The 21,748-nt window shown below is 39.5% G+C and overlaps 3 protein-coding genes across 4 annotated transcripts; 2 read left to right on the top strand and 1 right to left on the bottom strand.

The window, feature by feature from the left end:
- The first annotated feature begins 681 nt into the window (after positions 1-681).
- Positions 682-5,982, top strand: ddias (DNA damage-induced apoptosis suppressor). Of its 2 annotated transcripts, none has more exons than XM_051380561.1 (5): positions 682-1,060; positions 1,299-1,460; positions 1,827-1,935; positions 2,427-2,737; positions 3,375-5,982. In XM_051380561.1, exons 1-5 carry the CDS (start codon positions 939-941, stop codon positions 5,257-5,259), a joined length of 2,589 nt encoding a protein of 862 aa, XP_051236521.1. In that variant the 5' UTR covers positions 682-938; the 3' UTR covers positions 5,260-5,982. The 2 variants fall into 2 exon arrangements, with proteins under 2 accessions (XP_051236521.1, XP_051236522.1); XM_051380562.1 differs by having other exon boundaries at positions 683-1,060; positions 3,390-5,982.
- A 4,476-nt stretch (positions 5,983-10,458) lies between these two features.
- LOC127352058 (uncharacterized) lies at positions 10,459-15,426 on the top strand. Its single transcript, XM_051380165.1, has 3 exons — positions 10,459-10,582; positions 11,051-11,172; positions 11,302-15,426. Exons 1-3 carry the CDS (start codon positions 10,577-10,579, stop codon positions 13,847-13,849), a joined length of 2,676 nt encoding a protein of 891 aa, XP_051236125.1. The 5' UTR covers positions 10,459-10,576; the 3' UTR covers positions 13,850-15,426.
- Positions 15,427-15,987: 561 nt separating this feature from the next.
- Positions 15,988-20,338, bottom strand: si:ch1073-291c23.2 (uncharacterized protein LOC799862 homolog). Its single transcript, XM_051380166.1, has 7 exons — positions 20,236-20,338; positions 18,974-19,087; positions 18,751-18,864; positions 18,413-18,469; positions 17,908-18,066; positions 17,310-17,423; positions 15,988-17,142 (listed from the first exon to the last, which is right to left on the bottom strand). The coding sequence occupies exons 2-7, from the start codon at positions 19,085-19,087 to the stop codon at positions 17,095-17,097; spliced, it is 606 nt and encodes a 201-aa protein (XP_051236126.1). The 5' UTR covers positions 20,236-20,338; the 3' UTR covers positions 15,988-17,094.
- Positions 20,339-21,748: the final 1,410 nt, after the last annotated feature.

The following is a 21,748-nucleotide window of genomic DNA, read 5'->3' as shown; positions in this document are numbered from 1 at the left end:
TTCACATGTCTCTCCTGATTGAATTATTACTGTTATGTATCAATGTCTGTACATGTTTCTGAAGATACATTTATTTATTTAGTTATTTATTTGTAGTAGTAGACTAGTAGCAATTGAACTGTGTCCCTGAACAATGGTTAGCCTTATGCTAGGCTCATTAATGACATTGTTTAAATTCTACCATCTTAAAAGTAAAATTAGCATCATTGTGGCTTTGTGTTAAAAAGTCTGATATCCTAAACAACACAGCACACAGACGGCTGGTGTAATGAGCAGTACATTTAGACTTCAGACTGTATGCACTGTCTACGAACTGTCAGTCACACATCTATCAGAGGTAAGTGTTGCATTGTGAAATGTATAGGATAAAGTAGCCTACCTGATAGGGACATGACACTGAACTGACAATTGTTCAGGACACTACAAAATTGTAGAAATTCAGACAGAAAAATACAGTGAAATAGACTTAGGCCTACATTTCCCAGGTTCTTATCCTGTGTCCATATGATAACTGTTCCGCTATCTCCACAAGTAATTTAATCCATATTAAGTTTTAAAAGTATTTGAATACGACAATTCCTCCATATTTAGCAGATAATCTACATTTTTTTAATTTACTGCCAATCTACTGTTGCACACCCAGTCCAGTAGGTGGCGGTAATGCGTCGACAAGCTGGCTCTTCAACCGCCGGCAAATCTAAACAAAAATAAGTACGTAGTTCAAATAGACGGCACGTAGTCTACAATGCTGGTTAAAAGAAGTGATTTCGGGCAGTTAAAATGGGCGTTAAGAAGTAGAAATGTACCTCCTTTGAGCCACTTTTGGTTCAGTCTTTAGTAATAATGGTTGTGACACTGGAGCCTATTATGAGAAGTTTCAGTTAGCCTGCTAGCTGCAGCTAAGTGTCCGCGCCTCAGAGGGATCTCTCGGCAGATAAATGTCTGCTAGACGGGCTCTGGTGGACTGTGCTGTGCTGTCTCTGCAAGATGCCTGTGTGTTTTATCCGTGCTGTAAAGGCTGCTTCTCAAGGATTGATGTTGAACAGCGGGAGGCGACGAGGTAAAAACACACAGACCAACGATAAAGACTGAAACCTTGAACGCATCTTCAAAATGTTACTGTGACTACATACTCTGCTAATTGTAGCATACCAGTACTTTCTTATGTCAGAGCTGCAACTGAATTAGCCTATTGCACTGACGATGCAAAAACCTTAACCTACAACACAAATAAATAACTCCCCAGCACTCACTTTAACATACACAACCTCCTCTGTCTTCCTGTCCACCCACCGCAGGTGTAGATGCTATAAGTGTGGTTACAGTTGTCTGAGGGAGCAGGTCGACTACAGATACCGTCTCTCTCTGAGGGTGACCCGGGACGGATGCATATTTGGAGTAACAGTGTTTGGAAGCTGCTTGAACCCATTCTTTGGCATTCATGCCAGTGGTTTACAGAGGTGAGCACGGTAGATTATCTTTCATGCAACTCCAAATGTCTGCAGTTTAACACTCTGATGTATGAATTAGATTTTTTTGTTTTGCCTGACACATCTTGTATCAGTATAGGGTGGACTATACAATAATAACACATATTCAATATTTGGAAATTTGTGTTTCATTTAATGATTAATTAATTAATTTCTAAAGATGTTCGTGGAATTTAGCTTAACTCTGCTATAAAACATTGTGGGAATACAGTAATTAGCTTTAACCAGCGTTTAGTGTGGCACCTTTTAAAAAGCTCAACTTGTTATCGGCGTCTTCTTTTATTCCCAGTTAAGTGAGAGGCAGTGTGGCTCTCTGTTGTGTCTGTAATTTTGTAGGTTGGTGGAGAACTTGGATGGACCAGTTGGACCAGCAACCAGATCCACATTGTTGATGAAGGCTGTCGCGGATTGCTTCATTGGCAGACATTTCATCTTTGGCCTTAAGGTACAGTTGTGATTTGGTATTAGATGGGTTGTGGTAGGCATGTACCAATACTGATATTATTTCCAAGTGATTTGTGTTAGGTCATTTGTCAGATAGTCCTTTTAAGTAATTTTTGGTCTCCAAGCAAACTGAAATCTAATTAAAGGAGACCCACCTCTTTAATTCTTTTATTTGATAAAAATCTTTTTCATCTTAACAATATTATAATTACAGCTGGAAGTACATTTTCCCTCAAACCTGGTTATGTTATTTGTGTAATATCAGTGTAATATCTGTTAGGAAATTACTCAGTGTCTGTACCATATTAACTGACATAAATATACCTTTTCTGGTTACAATAAATAGGATTTTTGAGTAATCAAAAGACATGTTTTCCACAAGTTTTCCACATTGCAAATAGTACAATAGTCTAAACTAGTTTAGCCACTGTCTGCGCTCAGGCTTGAGGCTGCTTGCTCTCAACCATCCCTGGTCTTGTCTCTATCCTTCAGGTAACCGAAACACAAAGTGGGCCTTGGTTTGGGGGGCCTGTTGCAAATGGCTCCAGGAGTAAAGACACAGTCCACTTTATCGCCTATCAGATGATTCTCCCCAAAGCTGCAGGCCTGGGAGGCTGCACAGTGGTCAGTTATTATCGGATCCTTCTTCAGAAAGCTGCAGAATATGAGCTGGGATCGGCTGATTCCAGGAAAACCTCCAGGCCACCAGCAGCAACCCTTCTGCTGATTCCTCGTCATTCTCCAGCCAGTAGCTTCAGTAATGACACACTTTGTGCCTCAGGTCTTTTCCCATTACTGCAAAGGTAATCACATTAAGAAGCTGGTGATAACTATTGCCTTCTATTGTCAGCATTTTATATCAAGGGCAGACTCTGTAGGGGCCAAAAACTAGACAAGAAAATTAGACATGGATGGGAAATGGTAAGACTCATTTAATTGGAAATCAAAGTAAACACAACACAAATTGTTACAAGCTTGCTAGTTTGATTGGTAAGCTTGTAAGTGAGTCTTCCAACTGTGCCTTGTTCTCATCTGCTCACAAATTTGACTGCTTTTCAGTTCAGGGACTGTGACACGAGACTCTGTTATGGGCCAGACAAACAGCCAAAGAAAAAAAGATATATGTAACAAAAATGTCAGCGCACCAAAATTGTCTTTATTTTCTGAGTTATATCAAAACAATTTTAAAACCGGAGATGAGGCTTACAAGAGCTTGTACTGACGTCATGTTCATGTTCTGTAAGAGTCTTTTGAAACTCTTGAGCCTCCCTACATTATTAAAAAACAAGTATCTTCGTACTTCACATGTGCCTTCACATGTGCCTTTCATTTTTTAAATGTGTTTCAGGCAACAAGTTGCATTTAATTGGACTGTTTTATACAAAAGCCAAGATTTTCAGTGTAAATCTCCTGCGTCACTGAATGAATTATTTTTGACAGTTGTTTTCATTTTAGATCACAGTACCAAGACTGCACCCTTTCTCCCACCCCTCCATGGCAACAATCACTAGGACTAGTTACTTCATCAGCAGAGCAGGAGGAAGGCTGCAGTACCCAGGACAGTTGCAATGAGAACAGCAGACAGACGGACTTCAACTTCAAAACACCACATCACGCACAGAGAGGCTGCCTGGTGGACCAGATGGTCACAGAGGAGACCGAGCAATCACTTCTTCTTCCTTTAGAGTGCAGTTCTTACAGTTGTCCGTCGTTTGCCAAATACTCACACTCGGCTATCGAGAAAGCTGTTGGAAACATCCCCATCATGAACAATTGGTTAAGTCCCTCACCTGGCCACAACAGCTCCAAAGCGAAGGGGTTTTCTACCAGACAACCCACCGAAACATCTTTGCCAAGCTCCTTGGTTTGGGAGGATTTGCCTTTTTCTGAGAGTCTTACAGAGTTTTTGTGCAAGGCAAACAAAGATTTTGACATTGTTTGTGAAACAGAACCTCGACTAAACGTGAAAAATCAGAAAGAAACAACAAGAGACAACCCGGAAATCAGATCACAAGACAGAAACATATCAATTCAATCAACTTCTGTTTGTCAAAGTAACACACAGATGACAGACAGACACTCACGGATATTACAGAATATAACTAATACACCTGCAGCAAATGGAGGTGACAAACACGATTTATCTGACCAGGTATGTAGGAACCCTTCTGGATGTGTAAACAAGAGTGAAGCCAGAAACATTTATTCCCATAAGAGTAATCAGGATGAGAAAGATAGTTTACTATCTTTTGAAAACGATGAAGAAGAGCACTTTGAAGGCGACACGTACAATTGTTCAGCAGACCTATTCAGTAGCTCACCTGTGGTCGATATGAACAGAAACACGTTCAGCACACATGCAGAATCTGTCGGGACGACCCCAAAAGCTTGCCCAGTGCTTTTCAAGTCAGACAAATGGCACCCGAGGAGTGAGACGGCAAATGTCTCATACTCAACACCAGATGAACAGAAACTGGAAACGAATACATGCATAAACAGAGACGGTTTAATTTCACCTGGCACACAAGATCTTAACTTCATCCCTCCCTCGCAGTCCACTCCCATTGTAAAAGTAGCTGTTGTATCAGGGTCATATGCCTCCTCATACAGAACCATGACATTAGGGGAATTCAGTTCACAACCAGACACTCAAGATTCTTGTGCTTTTGACAGAAATCTGCCTGAATTAGTAAGTAAAAAGCCAGCCAAAATCACACCTTCTCTTTGTAAATTAAACAGTGTCAGAGCCAACTTGCTCTCTCGGTGCGGCAGAGAGTCTACAAAAGAAAGTGTGGTGTGTAGTACGAGATCAAGCAGACACAGCCACACATTTACCCCCAAAAGGAGGTTCTGGAAACCAGACAAACATAAACACCATCTGATGACTCAGCAGCACCTGAGGGGCCAGAGAGGGGTTCTAAACACAGGCTCAATAGGAAGGATCAATCACAGATGTGACTCAAGTGATAGTGATGTGACTGTGTGTGATTATGAGGACAGTGACACAGTTCTTGTTCCTCCCACCCCTGCTGCTAACACACGGCTGAGTGTGTTAGCAGCAGGCAGAAGAAGAAGGCAGCAGACTGATGATAGCAGCGGTAGTGTGGATTATACTTGGGAGGGGAAGCAGAGAGATGGTGTTGATTGTAAAAGAACTCTGTTGCCTCAAACTGTCACATCTTCACAGAGAGGTCAGGCACAAAGAGGAAACTGTGACAGTGGGACTATTGATGATGGGAGTCTGGACGGATCTAATTGTTACCTCCTTGATGATGAGAACCAGGCATGTGATTGGTCTAGAGATCTGTTCTCTGACTCAGTCTGAGAGGTTCTGTTCAAGATGGATTTACAAATTTTTTTTTTTTTTAATGTATTCAGGGCTGGCTACCCAACTTATGATTGTTCTGAAAGAGTACTACTACTACCACTGCTACTACCAACAGTACTGTTGCTGCTACTCTAAGACAGATCTAAGAATAGAGCACATATATTAAACACTAAAGATAGGAGAAAGGCTGTTTAAAAGCAACACAGGAGAAGTGTGAATGCTCTTACAGCAGCAAAGGTGGGGCAGCTCTTATTAATGCCTCTGGTTTTAAAGATATTTTTAAACAAATCACATGGGTGTAATGTGTGGATTTCCACATGCTTTTATAGATTTATTTTAAAATGAACAATTTTCTACACATGGTGCACTTTTTAAATAATCAATGCTTTTATTGTAAACTTAAATGTTTAGATCAGATGAACTTTTGAACATTGAGGTGTGTAATTTTTACCTTTTTAAGTTATGTGGGCCGTACTGTGATACATTAGTAATTATATATATCATACTTCTAAAGGTTTCCTACTGCTGCATCTTCACTGCCATTGCTGGCATTATTTACTGTCTGTTCTCCATTGGTTCTACAACTTTCTGAATGCTATTAAAGTAAGGTGACTGTAAAAGTATAATATGTGTATGACTGGGTAAATATCTGATAAATCAGTTGCTTCTGCTACATCTAATGACCATTCAGGATTAAAATATTGAAATGTTTGACAGAAATGTATTTAGTTTTGCATTTTGTCCTGAGGAAATACTGAGAAGAAATGGTTTGAGTAGGAGCAAAGGTCCCCCACTGAGATATCAGTAAATGGTATGCATCATAATACAAAGGCAAACAAGATGCTCCGTCACTCTTGAATGCTCTCCAGTCTAATTTGAACCTCCCTGCTCCCTGTTACTTCTGTTGGCAGCAGAGTCCTTAAGCTGACCCGCTGTTCTGGTGCTACTGTGTGTGTTTTTGCAGGGGGTGTTAATGCAGGGATGAGTGTGTACAGTGTCATGCCAGGGAGCTAAGAATAGCTGCAACCAAATATCATAACTACAATGTTCTGGATGTGTGAGTAAAAGAGAGAGGGCAAGAAGAAGATGATGTACATGTGTAAAAATGGAACTGGGACAAGAAGTAAACAGCTGGAGCTTTGTACTGTATGTGTTGCAGAGGCAGGGTTGGTATGTAGTCAGCTGGGTATGGCGTGATGCGTGTCTGTGTGGATGTTTCAGCATCCTGTTTGGTTGATCGTTTTTCATTTGAAGTTCCTTGTGTATATTTTTAGCATCAGAACTCTTGGAGTGCTCCTGAGGGTACACACGGAAAATCATTTCGTCATCATATGGGTCATTTACTGAGGACTTGGAGGCAGAAAGGCAGTTGAATTCTATCAAGAAAATGTTTGTTTTTTTAGCCAGCTTGCCTCAAGGGATGGCAGCGTCAGTCTGTCAGTCGTTTGATCCAGACTGAAATGTCTCAAAGACTGTCAGAGGGATTTCCATGAAATTTTGCACACACACGTTACCTAAGAGGAAGTTTCCTAATGACTTTTGTGATTGTGAGGGACCAAGCAGTTACGCAAGAGAAGTCACAAGAGAATTTCAAAAGGAAAGGTTTTTATTTTACCAAAAAAAAATCATTACAACAAAATGACAAGGTTTGTGCCCTTAAAAGAGACCAAACAGACCGTACTTAAACTCTGAACATAACAAACTCAAAAATACAACTGACCTACAATAAGAGAAGCAAAAGGGACTTATATACTGGCTGATCAGACCAGATTTGACATACAGGGGGAGACTAACAATAACACTAGTACATAAACTACAAATAACAAAAAAAAAAAAAAAAAAAACTAAACACCAAAAGAAATGTAATCTTAATTAACATTAACTGAATAAATATGCTTAATATAATATAAATCAAAACTCAGCAGACTGCATGCATCCTTCCAGGGTGTGGAATCTGCAACACTGGTAAGCTCAAAAGAAAACCCTTATAACAGAAAGACAATCCAAAACAGCTAATTGTGTGCGCTCCAAAAGATAAATGTTTGCAACAAAATGTATAACGTGTCTGAAAAGGTATATAAACCAATCTTAAGGAAAAACAGCATGAACTAAGGAAAGTGTAAGTGTATGAGGTTACCGCTTTTAAGATGGCTGTGTGGCCATGGCTGTGGCCATCACAGTTATCTCCTGACTTTTTATCTAGCGTCCCCAGCAGGTCAATATTTTGATTTGTCCAGTGAAATATCTCATCCATGTGATTGATTGGCCAAAGTTTTCATACAGTTATGCATGGTGCCTAGAGGCTAATCCTTAATGACTTTTCCTCTAGTGCCATCATTAGGTCAAATTTGTGTTTAGGGTTTATCTTTTTTATATTTTCTTTACATTGAGCATTATTAGTTCAGTCCATTTATCTTTTAACTTTGCCAAAAAGTTGGGCGCTTAAAGAAAAATCTTTAAGTTTCACTGTAATTTATTTTATTTATTTATTTATTTTTGTATGACTGTGCCTTCATATGCGTTTATAGTGGCTTATTCTACTGTCAGGGATACATAGAATAAAAAAACATGCAAAATCTTGCAAAAAAAAATTTGCTGCAACATAGCATATATGCCAACACATTTAACAGTGCTTCCTTTTCAAAACAAAATATTTTAAACAGTTGTATAAACACTATAAATGCTAAAATAATGAAATAACGTGTTTGAGTATTCAAAAAGATATTTCTCAAATGTTCTATTACACAATAAAGCAATGACTTAGAGCAGTTGTTTCAGCTAAGTGGTCGGGTAGTATCTGACAAATTCATATATTGGAAATCAAAACCAGTATTCCGATTAGTCTATATCGGGTTTATCACCAAGCACTGTTAAATATATAGCCCTTGAGCGATGTTACACCTGTGAAGAGCAGCCGTCCCTAAATATAATGCAAATGTCTCTGTGGTGGTGTGTTCTTGCGGTCCCTCAGCTGGCAGAGACACGTTGAATCCACATTTTGAAAAGGAAGACCCTGTACCTTGTGCTGGTAGTAGGACAGAACGTTGGCTATGGGAGTACTCAACAGCTCCAGCCTGCACCAGATATTTGGTGTGTGTATGCCAGAGAAGTTTGACTCCAGTTGCTTCAATAATAAAAGTAGTAAATATACCCTCCGATGCCATATAACCATTATAAGTGTCGGTTTATGCACTTGTAATGCAATCAGCCAATTTGAGTTAAATAAGATTTGAATACAAAGATGGTGGTGCTTAAAGAAAATACCCACACCTCCTGAAGAAATACTCTTCTGTCTAAGATTGTTGCCATTAGCCACTTTTTCAAATATTTTTTTGATTTTGGTGTTGATAATCACAATGTGTTTGCAGCTATCTCTTTGAACTATCTTTTTAACTTTTAAATGATTCAGTAACGATTAGTGGGAGGATTTACTTTACTCATTGAATGAAGATTGACATGACCATTTTTGTAAATTGGCCCTTAGCCTTTAGGTGTTTTATAAATACAGTCCCAGAGCTTGATATGTTTCCAAAGGTTGCAGCTGTGTGTGTGTGCCAAGGGAGACCCTCTCTCCTTTGCGTGCAACTAGTAGCCTACAGTACATGAGTTATGCCACCAATGGAAACACTCAGAGCCACTATGTGTCGAGCATATGTGCTTGACTGCTTGACTTTGTGTGTGTGTGTGTGTCATTACTGCCCAATTCATAGCATAATTTATTTTATTATTATCTTTATGTAGGGCAGTGCATCTTGGCTTTATTTGATAGTCATTGTTTGACAGTCACAGGAATATGGCTTGCAACAAAAGTTCCCCTGCTTGAATCAAACCAAATGTTGCAATTATGCACTTTGACCATTAGGTTACCGGGATGCCTAATTTTGTGTTATTTTGTTAAATTATGTAAATTACATTGCATTCTGTTATGCTGTACCCACATGGCACACTATAAAAGCACCATTGTACATATAAAAATGCACAAAAACACTATAAAATTTCAACTGGTACCAATATTAAGCAAAAGGCCAGTATATTCTATTCTATTTTATTTCTGTATAAATAATTAAAAGATAAAACCAAAATCAGTTGTCATTAACTTTACAGTAAACTAATTATTTACCCTGCTTTGTCAGTTTTTTTGAATAGATGGTACACCCAAAAAAATACACATTTAAAAAAAAAAACTGCTATATATATATTTTTATGTACATATTTTGGATATATAAGATATACACCTTATATTGTATTGAGCACCAAAATTAGTTGTGTAATATAAGTTATTAATGACTTGTAGTTTGTGCCGCAAGACTCATTTGAAATGGTTCACTGTGTGATAGCATGTGTTGCAGTAGTGTTTCCATTGCACTGTTTCCAGGGAAAATGTACTCCTGGGTTGTGGACAGCTAGTAGTGTGGCTGTAACATTAGAGGGCTGTAGAGATTAAGAGGCGTGACAAGCACATGGTGTGGAAGGGTGGAGAAATGGCTTAGTATGGAGTTGTCAACAAAGCGTCAGCCCGGGGGCGTCTCATGGTCCTGACATGGGAGAAGCTTCCCCTTGTAGAATTAAAGCAGATAGATACATCACAGATTTCTTCTTCGGTGCTTCTACGATAGCGTGTGTGGAACTCCAACAAATGCAGTGGAAGACTATTGGAGACTCAAAACCTGACAAATTAAGTAAATTAATGCCTTGATAACAAATAATGTTTGACACATGTACTGTTCTGTCAGCTGTAGGTAATTCATTCTTACCCCACAGTTCAAGCTCACTGCATACTGCAGACTATTCTGTTGCTAGCCATGACCTCTGACCTCCTTGCTGACCCCCCAAAAAAAACCCTTCATAAGAGAATGAAGTCATTATCATTAGTATGAATGACAGTCACTGTCACTTATTTTTTTTCATGGTGACGACATTTTATTTGTGCATTTTAAAAAATGACTACCCTGATGATAACATCTTCTTGTGATGTGAATGGAAATCTCTATTAGCTACAGTTCTGTGGTCTGCTGTTGCTACTCTGTGGGCTGGTCTCTTTCCTCCTCCATAATAAGACATGGAAATTCTGACGTTAGATGCCAGCGCTCCTTATAAGCACCTGTCCTTCCGCGTCACGCCAAGCTCCCAATATGAAAAGCGTGTGATTGTTTTCCGAATGAGAGTGTGCGTAGATAGTAGACTGGGACTATATATTCCCCATAGAGGGTCTTTTCTCAATTCAACTGCAAGCAGGACTTGGTGGGACACTACGCTGAGAGCTTCACACTGCACACTGCATAGTGGACGTTTGTTGCTCCTCTCACAATATAACATGGAGGTAAGATAATATTTGTTTCTACCTGAGGTACATGTTCAGACAGTGTGTCGCTGTAATGACTTCTATGACTACTTTAACTGATAAATTACAATAATCAGGTAACACTTTGCTTAAACTTTGTGCTTAAACTGAAAAAGAGTTTGTTCAAAGTAGTTAATTTCTTGTGCTTGCACCAGGCCAGTTGTATTCATTTGTAAATAAGGGAATAAGATTTTAATCAGTTGTATAATACATCGCCTTAAAGTCTAGTCTAAACACCTGTGAGTGGCAACCCCTGGTGCACATTAAGAGACTAAAGCAATCAGCACTAAATCTTTTCACCCCCAATACAATTAAATATAGAAAACTACTACACTTGAGCTTACCTGAGTCTTCTCATTGCAAGTCTTCTGTTTAATCTCGCTATCTAAGCAGCATTTACTGCTATTGACTGAGCTCTGTACTCTCCATGTGGAACCCTCTGTTCAGGAAGTCTGTAACCACGCAGCATCACTGCTGACAAGTCTAAACCTCCAAAGAGAACAAGCTCAATTCTGTGACTGTGTGGTCAGACAGAAACAGAGCCCAGGTCAGCTGTACCCTGCACACAGGTGAGCGACATAAGCTGGTTTTCTTATTCGCAAACAAACAAAAATGACAACATATTTAAATTCTTGTTTATATTGGTAGTTGTGTGTCATTTGCAGCACCACATATCTAGTTGGTCTTTGCTCCCCCAGGTGTGTCCTGGCAGCTTCTAGTCCAATGTTGGCATCTATCTTGTCCTCTTCTGGTGTCCTGGTGGAACTGCATCTATCTGACTCTGTACTGGAACTCGTCTTGGGCTACATTTACACAGGGGCTTTGCCGTACACTCTTAGCGAACAACAGTATTACAATCTGCTTACTGCTGCCTGCTACCTGCAGATTGATGACCTGCAGGAGGCTCTGAGGACTGAGGTGAATACTGCAGATAATACAAATGCCTCCACTGGAACTGAGAATCAGTCATATAGAGACATTAATACTAAAACTGACACTTGCAGTGCAAATTCACTGGAGAGAGAGCATCAATATTGTGATGATATAGATACACGTAGAAGTACCAGTAAAACTGATGCATACCACTGTAATAGAAAATGCACAAGCCCTTTAAGCAATGCAAGTACCAGTTGTAGTTTGGCTGAACGTTCTGGAAGGGTAAATGCAGGTAACTACAGACAAGCAACTTATCTGACGCCTCAGGATTTGATTCAAAATATCCCTTGCGCGGCTGAAGCACATGGGGTGTCTACGGAGGAGCCAGCATGGACAGCTGAGAACAGGAGGCATTTGTATTCACGCTGCACTGCTGAGGTGCAAGAGGAAGAGATGAGCAGAGCAGAGAAGACACAGCAACTGGGGTTAACAGTGAGAAGTAAAGCAGGGGAGAAGCAAACTAACAGAAAAGAGGAAGACAAGATGCTTCGCTCTCCCCTTCCTCATGTCTCGACCTCCCACCTTAAGGACAAGTTTTCTCCCTTACAGCACTCCTCCTCATCACCACATCTGTGCTGTGGGGCTGTGCCTGTCATCCGTCACAGCGGTAGAGTAGCTATGGCAGAAGTGCCTCCTTACCACCCAGTGTCTCAGGCCTCGGTCAACTCCAACAGGGCCCCTGACTTACGATTAGGAAGCACAGACAATGACAGAATTGTTGAAGGTATTACCACTGAACACAAAAATCATTATGAGGCACAGAATCGGGATTACAGTAACAATAAATACCACATTGGAACACAGAGTTGGGATTGCAAGGTTAGTTCAGATCAATGTGCAATACAGGATTTATGTTACAAATCCAATGCAGATGAATTAGACATCAAAAGGCAGGATTACAATAGCAGCAATACAGACAGTGATGAATATATGGGCAATGGATTATCCCACATTACAGATCATAATGATCACCATGCTCACTGTGATACATTTCGGAATAAGACTCCCACAAAACATTTTAGTGATGATTCAGTGCCGCAGAATAAGGACTGCAGCAGCTCTACCAGAGAGCGACTGGATTGCTCTGATTGCCACAATATCTCGAATGACCCGAGTGTTGTAGCTCCACTTCCTGTACAGGACGCAGGAACAGGAAGTGACTGTGAAGATTTGTGTCCTGAGGGAGAAGCGAAAGAGGAACAGAGTTACTCAATCGGGTGTCCAACTGAAATGGATAGACAGGACAGCCACTGTAACCTCTATGGACTTCGGTACACAAACTTGAGATATGAGACAACTAGCACGAAAGACGCCAACTCCAGCCAGCATGGACATGACAACAAAGACACGGCTATGGATCATAATACTGACTGCACATTTCTGGAACATGAAAATATGTCGGGCATTGAGCCACACTTAACTTTTACAGTGCCTGTGGACAACAACATGTCTGATCCTACATACAGTGTTGTGGGGCAGTCATACCGTGGACATCTTCATTATCACTGCCTATCCCAGGAGGACACACACTTATCACACCGAGACTCTGATCACAAACACTCCCACCCTAGCCACCCTGATCATTCAGACCAGTCCACTGATGAAGAGGAGGAGGATGATGGCAGTCCAGGTCTCAGTCCTCTGAGGCAGCACTTTGCTACTACAGATCAGGTTCTACTGCTGGACATTAGCGCCAAACCGGCAGAGTTGCTTGTGTCCTACAAACACAGATCTGATGAAGGGGAGAAATGGGTTGCATTAAGCCAAAAGGACACATGTGGAAATGGGTATGGGAATAATGATAGAGAACAACGTAATGAAGCAGCATCTGCAGCAGGGGTGGACAAGCCTAAATCTTGGGTTGGGGAAACAAATGTTGAAGAAAGAAAAATTGTTAGTAAAGAGAAAAACAGGCCTGGAGCTGAGGTTGTACATAAAGGTGAGAACCAGACCATTACCTGGACAGCCTGTTCACCTCCTAGTGTGCCAGACTCCGTACAGGCCTCAGTGTCATCTTCTTTGTCTGTGTGCATACCTTCTACCCTGTCAGCCAGCATGCCAACAAATATATCAGCCCATCTGTCAACTCCTGTTCACCACCCTTTCCAGTGCTCTCTGTGCGAACGTTCCTTCAGCCAGCGAGGCTCTCTGAATAGACATGTGCGGAGCCACCTTGGCGTACGGCCCTTCCCCTGCCCCCGCTGCCCTATGACCTTTTCACGACAGTACCGTGTCACAGAGCACATGCGTGTTCACCAGCGTTGTGTCCTTGGGAGCGACTTTCAAAAGCCTCCCGCCTCTTCAATTTGAAACCACAGAAGTGGCTGTCCTTTAATTGAGGGACAGTATCATTCAGGATTATGATAATACGTTTAAACATATCGAAGAAAATTAGGGCATTTTCAGGATTCAGGGTATCTATGTCTTCCAGAGGCCCAGCAGTGCAGTGAAAATTTGCCATTCCAAATAAGGAGTAAAGGGGAAAGGAGCAGAAAAAATGTAAGTAAATAATTTAAAGCACCAATCAATACTTTGATGTCAACAAAGGAACACATTCATAGTGATGAAACCACAGATCATTATCACCCGTTGCTTCTTCCAGCTCTGTTTAAGCATCTTTCAGCTCAATTGTTTTGGTTTTCCAGTCTGCAAATTCACTGTTTCGGTTCACTCTCAACTCTGTTTTCAGCAAAAAAGCGAGTCAGCAGCATTTAGCAGCTAAAGAGTTATTTCCCCTGTGACTTCTTCCCTCGAGAACAGATGAATGCTTAAAGTGGCTATAATAGATTTTTTTCATAATAACAATGAATAAAATGAGAAATAATGTGACAATGTGAAATGAGTCACTTGTAGTGATGAACCTACAAATAATTATTGCCTGAATCTGCAGCTCTCTTTTGGCTTCATAGTGAGCCCTTTGTTTAGCTGTCAAGTCCATGACTTTGCTGTTGTGGTTCACTCTCACCGTTCTCTGAATGTATTGTGGCCACAGCAGACAGCTGTTCTGAGCGAAAAAGCTCTTAAACGCCACTGTACACCCTGCTCAGCACCAAACAGCAGTCTTGGTTATAGACTAGCTGATGAACACAGTGGAGCATTAAGCAGCTAATAAGGATTCCCAAAGGTTGGGAGAGACCACTTACGGTCGCCATGTGGCTAGAAACACAACTCCAAATGAATGATAATGTTTCTCTGTCTGCTAGATGTGTCTGTTCACGAGTTCGCCCTTCTCAACTCAAAACATCAGTTATTGCAGGGTTAAGTTGCTCTGTCTCTGCTGGATGTGTAAATAGGCAAATGTCTGCTAACAAGTTATTCCTATGTGAACATAAAAAGGTGATAATATGAGTGTTGTGTTTTCTTTAGCGTTCTTTAGCGCTAATTCTTTCTCAGATTAACATTTTGACTCCATTCCATTCAGTGCTGTAGAGTAGGTGTATTCAACAGGCACTAATTAATAATGAGATTAAAGGCTGCAGTGACAGTTAAGAAGGTTTTGTACAGCAGTGACCTGTCACATGGGACTCATATTCTCTGTTTAGACTGTGTATGATGTCAGACTCTTTGTTTTCATGTGTGATTACAAACGTTTGTTTTGTTTGATTGATGAAAACATTATTTAACAGAATTTCCATTCCTTTAATAATGCATGTCATTGTTTCCCTTGTTCATGGGATGCTATAGGGTGTGTAAAGATTTAAATTAGAGATGAATTACTTTTGTTACGTTTGTAACACTGATGGAAGAAACTGAGCTTGATATATTGTTTTCTATGTCTAATGCACATTGTGTATATGATTGTCATGTATATGACAATTTTTGTTTTGTTTTGTTTGTTTGTTTTTAAACATCCACAACACTTTTAAATAATACAGTATTTGAATGAAGCCACTGCAACATAATGAACTTCATATGCGTTTGATTGTCGTGTGATTTGTGTTGTTGTTCTGTACTCAAAGTGAAAATGTTTAATATTGAACTTGTGTTAAATAAGAAGAAATATATGCCTAGAAGTGTTCCAACTCCTTTTGTACATATTTTTAAGACGGGCATATTTTAATTTGTAGCCTGTTGTCCCTTTGTTTTCCTAATTTGCAGTTTGCAAACTTATGGTAACAGTTGCACAGAAAGGGTACAGACATATCAGGATTTGAATAACATCTCACTCCCTGTTCCCTCTGTTAACAGAGAAATTTATTAGCAATCTGTCTTACATGCTGTCCTCTGTAAGTGAGGACAGTACATTGGGTGTCATAGTGCTTGTACTTAATGGTGTTGCTGAAACAAGAGCTGACATGGTAGGTAAAAAAAGTATCAAGGGCAGCCATGAGACTCTGTGCATGCTCTGTCTTGTCTATGCCAAACTTCTTCTGTAAGGGACAGAAAGGTGGAAATAGACTGCATCGTTCGGTGTCCAACACTTCAGACAGTAAAAACACAGAGAACAGTTTGCCAAAGGTTACATGTTTATGGTTGGATTTGTTGACATTACATTTTCACATTCAGATGTTTCCACTCTGTTGGAATAAAAATGGAATAACAGAATTTTTTTTTTGGAATTTACATTCACATTTACATGTGTGTTTACGTGTGTTTCCATTTGGTAATAATGCAGTTCTAAATGCAAACCATGATTAAATACTCACTTAAAATACTCAGAAGTATTAATACAGAATCAAGGTTTTTTACTTTTTAAGCCATAATTAGTCATTAATTAATAATAATTAAGCAGTATATTAACAAACATTAAGAAGTTATGTTCATAAGTTATTAGTAGTAATAGTTGAATTTGGGTGCAGGTGTTGTGTAACACTTTTCCAAAAGGTAAGTGGTTAATCCGTAACATGATCAGACTGAATTACCACATTTTTAATACACTATTTGAACAGTTGAATAAAATTAGATATGTGGTCAGTGATTTGTAGTCCTGGAAGCAAACTGGTTAAATGGTCTATTTGAATGATCTTCCTACTGAATTAAAGGTAAAAAGACAAACCAGAGGACAGCCTCAATCCAAAACTTTGTCTTATTAATGGTACATATATAATGAGAATATATTATAAACATTTCTAAATAGTGGTGCCTTTTTACTGTAACGGGAGCACCAGCGAGCTCGTCTGAGTTGAAGTTTGATTGTTTTGGAGAAATTAAAACAGCCCACACAAAATGTTTTTTTCAGCTATCTCAGACAGACATTGGTTTAACCCAGACCTTTGTCCCGTGGTGTAATAGTGCAAACATATTGTAGCGACAGCTCAGCCAGTGCCAGACTGCAGCGTAGCAGTTAACTGGCTACACAGTGGGGAGAGTTCAATACCATCTTCCTGCTGAATCTGGTGGCATTTGTTCAAAAAAGGTTAAAAAGTATAAAAAAATATACATACAGACATATTAACTGAAATGAATTTGTGCAACAACCACAACTCACCAGTGAGAAGTGGTTTATGTTTTTGAATCATGTATCTTGTTGTGCCCACAAAGATAAATACTTTGCTGTCTTTGTATGCTTTATAAGTCTTTTTTCTGCTCAGTCTACTCCACCTCAGACTTCATCATTATTCAACTGGTGTCTCAGTCGGCGAAGCAGTCATCATTACAATTACCTAAAGAGAAGAGAAAGAAGAGCACACTAATGCTTAACTGGTCCTCAGTCATGTTGTAGCTTTGTTTAAGTTAAGCAAATATTGTGAGACATTAGTGAGTGGGGACATGCACAACTCTCAGCAGACAGAAGTTGGGTGTGTGCAAGTGGGTTTTTATGTCTTTTTACCTGGTTCTTTGTTGAACGCAGAGCAGCCCCAGCCAGAGCTGACATTACAATGAGAATAACTGCACCCACAAAACTGTGGAACAGGAAGATCGCATTCATAGACTCTTCCATGGCCTGGAAAAACACATGTATACACATATCTCAAAAAGACTGAAACTGTGGAAGAAACTGAAATCAAATGTAAAATACTATTGATATGTAACACTCTCTGTTAATAATGATGTTATTTAATAAATAATTGAGATTCAACAGGATTTAAATTACAGCACATATCACCAAGTGAAGAAAATAATTGATGCAGTTTATTGGGGTCACAGCAAGTCGAATTGGTCGTCGCTGTTCTTTTATATTCTGGATAAGTGCCTTGACCCAACAATAAATCAAACATTTAAAATGTATTGTGTACTGTTTTCTGTTTCTCAGGAGTCACACATCCTAAAATGCTAAACCATTTGAGGAAGAAGTTTTCATTTAACATTTTAATCAATCCAAGACACACAAACTGTATGTTGCTTGTAAGATTGCTCAATATCATATAATGAAGCCTTAATTCAATGAAAAAAATTGACACCAACACACACAAAACAAATATAATCACCTCATATGTTAACCATGGTGCTTCGGACTCTGTGATATTGTATTCAAAGTAGTCATAGTGTCTGTAGTAGTGGGAGTGAACCAGTTCGGGTAAGATCTGCATGAAAGTCCAACATGCCCCAAGTATGCCCACAATGCTCAGAGCCAGTGATATGGTTACCTATATGTAGACACCAACCGAGAGAGATGAGGGAAAAACCGACAAAAAATTACAAATGGTAATAGTTCATATGGACAACAGGGGGAGCCCTGCAAGTGGTGATGAAGTAATCAAAGAAGGTATGATTAACATCTAAATAAACAGTAGAATCTGAGACTTTTACTCTTAAGTAATTGAACTTTTAGTGGAAAACCATATCAGACAGCAATCATTATTCCAAGAATTATTTGTATGTCATATGTCTTAAAACATGTCAGGAGGGGTTTGTTAATAAAACACTGTATCTTCAGGGCTCTGCTGGTCCTCTAAATACAATATTGCTTCAAGATATTACAAGAGAGCTTACTGTTTTCTTGGTTGGTTTGTGCTCTGTCACAATATACAGAATCCCACATACGATGAACTGCAAAAGGAATCAGAAAAAAGATGTTTTATTATATATCCCTCAAATGTTTTGGGATACTAATGCATGCATTAGATAGAGACGCAGCCTGTTGCTGGTGCAGAAATGAGTTCAAATTACTCTCAGCCCTCAATCAAATCCTTTACAAATGTTGATTATAGGTGATTTCTTGGTTTTGTCACTGCTGTTTAATAGATAGATAGATAGATAGATAGATAGATAGATAGATAGATAGATAGATATGATCCAATGATGAATAATTATCTTGTTGTGCTACCAACCATTGTTCCCAGTAAGAGGCCAGGTGGGATGACTGCCGATAAATGTTGAACAGAGGATGGCATGATGGCGATGGAAAGGATGAAGAAAGACGTGCCCAGGACCAGAACGATTATCTAAGAGAAAATCAAAAACAACTCTTCAAACTCTTCACATCTGTTTTTTTTAGTTAATTCCTTAAAAAACAAGATTTTTGATAAAGATTCTGGTTTGTGTGTGTCTCACGCCAATAATCTTGGGTTGGCCCTTAATGAAGCGATGTAAAGGTTTGACGCCTCCCACTGTGGCGCCTTGAAGACTTGCATTATTACCACTCGCAGAGTAGAGCTCAGCAGACATCTTATGGACAAACAGACACAGGACAGATACGTTATATGGGTATTCACTTGCTGCTTGTATGTTACACCATAGGGGGTCAAGTTAGGTGTCATTTTGATTTTACATCTGACGGATCTGAGTCTCTTATCGAATCCTGGTTTTTATTCTTGTCACATTATTATTTATTTTTATTTTAGGTAAAGAAAAATTCAGTGCAAACAAAAACTATCTTCAGCTTAATTTACTATCTTTAGCAGATTTATTTATTTTGTCCTACATGAGATGCAGATGTTGGATGTTTGTTTTTAGTTCAGTTTGATCTCTGTGACCAGTAGCCTACGTCAAAACACAGTGCACTGACTCTATGCTTTTTCATGCAAAAATACTCTTGGAAAGCCACAGGCGAGCCATTCCTATATTCTGGTAATTATACGCTAATGGAAAATTTCTGGTCAATATTATATTTAATTTCTGCCAATAGATTCTCCTAAATGTTACATACACAATGCCACACACATTTTATTTTCATTTATGTATTCAGTTATTATTGAACTTGAGCTGTCAGTACTAACTCAACCTGATGTGTAAATGCTTCCATCTGTTTTATTCATATTTCTATTCCTCTAAATGATACTGACTAGTTTTAAATGAGTTATTATTCCTGTAAAAGCCGGCAGTACACACCGTGGCATGTGCAATGCATTTTACACTACAGCGTCATAAGCTGCCTACTCACGTGTTATTAATTACAACAACTGCAACTCCCGTGAAGCTCTGACAGAAGGCTAATGGCCGAGAATCACGGGATATGTTGTGGTCGAAACCGTCCACAAACGTACAGTAGTAGAGGCTGTGCAGTACACGCTATGCTTACTAGAAGAGATCTGGGACTGCCTATACGTTAGATATCCCCACTAATCCTGACATCAAGCAGAACTGATCGTTTACTGAGAATGCATTGACCTGAAAGGAATGTATCCTCCACTGCACTAAAGCTGCAGAGAGCCTTTAAAGTTTAAGTAACACGGAGTGACTTTGATCTATCAACATTAGTGCGTAACTATGTAACGTAGACAGGAGTACGCTATTGTTAAAGTGTCAAGTCTCAAACTTAGACTCGTCCAAATAACAAACAGACTAGCTGTTAAAAGAGAAACGGAGAAGCAGACCTTGAGTGCAGTGCTGTGGTCCGAGCTGTAGTTAACTGGTACTATTGTAACCACTCATGTTCACATCTGGAGCAGCGTGATGGGGCATTTAGGGTCGATCCGTTCATTTTGAACATGACCCGAACTCATAATATGTGCTTGTTGTAACTCATTACTGATAGCATTCGCTGCAAGAGAGAGATTTATTCAACAAGGCCTTTTCACATTTCACATTTTTGGTGCGTTTTATGGCTGCAGTTTCTCCTTCGCACTTAGAAGGGGAGGGTGAAGCGAGGGAGTTGCAATCTGCAACTACAGTGCTAGATGCCATTAAATCCTACACAGTGGACTTTAAAACTTAAACATATGAAATGTCATGTTGGGGCACTTACTCAAATAACAAATTCTACAGCACTATTACTAAGTCAATGTTTACTTGACTACACCTGGTGGGAATTTGTGTGTGTCATTGTGTCTTTAGGGTGAGAGGTCGGACGGGGTTCTTCTTCTTTGTGAAAGAAATTAATTTGGCCACAAGCCTTTTTTATTGAAACAACAAACCAACAACATGAGCAAATTCTTCTCTGACAGTCTAAAATGGTCGACTCCTAAAAGAGACTCAAACTTCCCCTCACTCCAGCAAGAAAAGCAGGGGAAGGGAGGAGGAAGGATGAGCTGTGTGTGTGTGTGTGTGTGTGTGGCGCGAGGTAGCCTCATGGGGTTACAAGGAGGAAGAACTGAAATGGAGAAGTAGAAGGAATGTGATGAAATAGTGTGTGAGAGAGAGCAGAAGGGAAAGAGGGACTGTTTGCCCAAAACTAAACTGACACAGCTGTGTGCTTTTGTGTTGCTCCATTCACAAAATAGAACAGAGATCAAAAGGGCAGAGAGGGAATAAAAGGATTGTGGGAAGGTTATGGTGGAGAAGGGAGAACATCATTTTAAATGCCTTTTTTTTAACAAGGCAATACCATGAATATTAATTGTTTCTTTTCCTGCTTATCATTTACATATCAATATTAAAAATATTGTACACTTGAACTGATATTGATTATTTTAGGTGGGCCTATTTTTAAGAGGGCTAAAATACGGTTTGTTGCTGCCCCTCAGCAGTACGATGCTTAGCTTCTGTCCGCTTCTCCAAACTGGGGTGTGCTGACCGCTGTCTACATATGCTGACTATGCATAAGTACCTCACACAACTCCACAAAACTGCCTTATGTGGACCTCAAAGACTTAAATACCATAACCATGAATGCAAATTTGAAGATTTTTATGAGGGTCCTACTGCATTACAAAAACAGACAATAATACAGAAACAGTGAAGTTGGTTTGATTGAGGTTTCAAGTTTTAGGACTACTTACTAAAGTGTGTCTAAAAAAAGGAATGTGTGTTTCTATACATACGTATTATGTATATATACATATATTAAACTAAATTATGATCAAATATTTAGTTGCATTTTGACTTGGTGGGGACTAGACGGAAAGCAAGAAAAACAACAAAGACAACAATTGCATTGCCAGATTAGAC

Source organism: Dicentrarchus labrax, unplaced genomic scaffold (genome assembly GCF_905237075.1).
Source record: "Dicentrarchus labrax unplaced genomic scaffold, dlabrax2021, whole genome shotgun sequence".
Taxonomy (NCBI): Eukaryota; Metazoa; Chordata; class Actinopteri; family Moronidae; genus Dicentrarchus; species Dicentrarchus labrax.
This window is presented reverse-complemented; position numbering and strand designations above follow the sequence as displayed.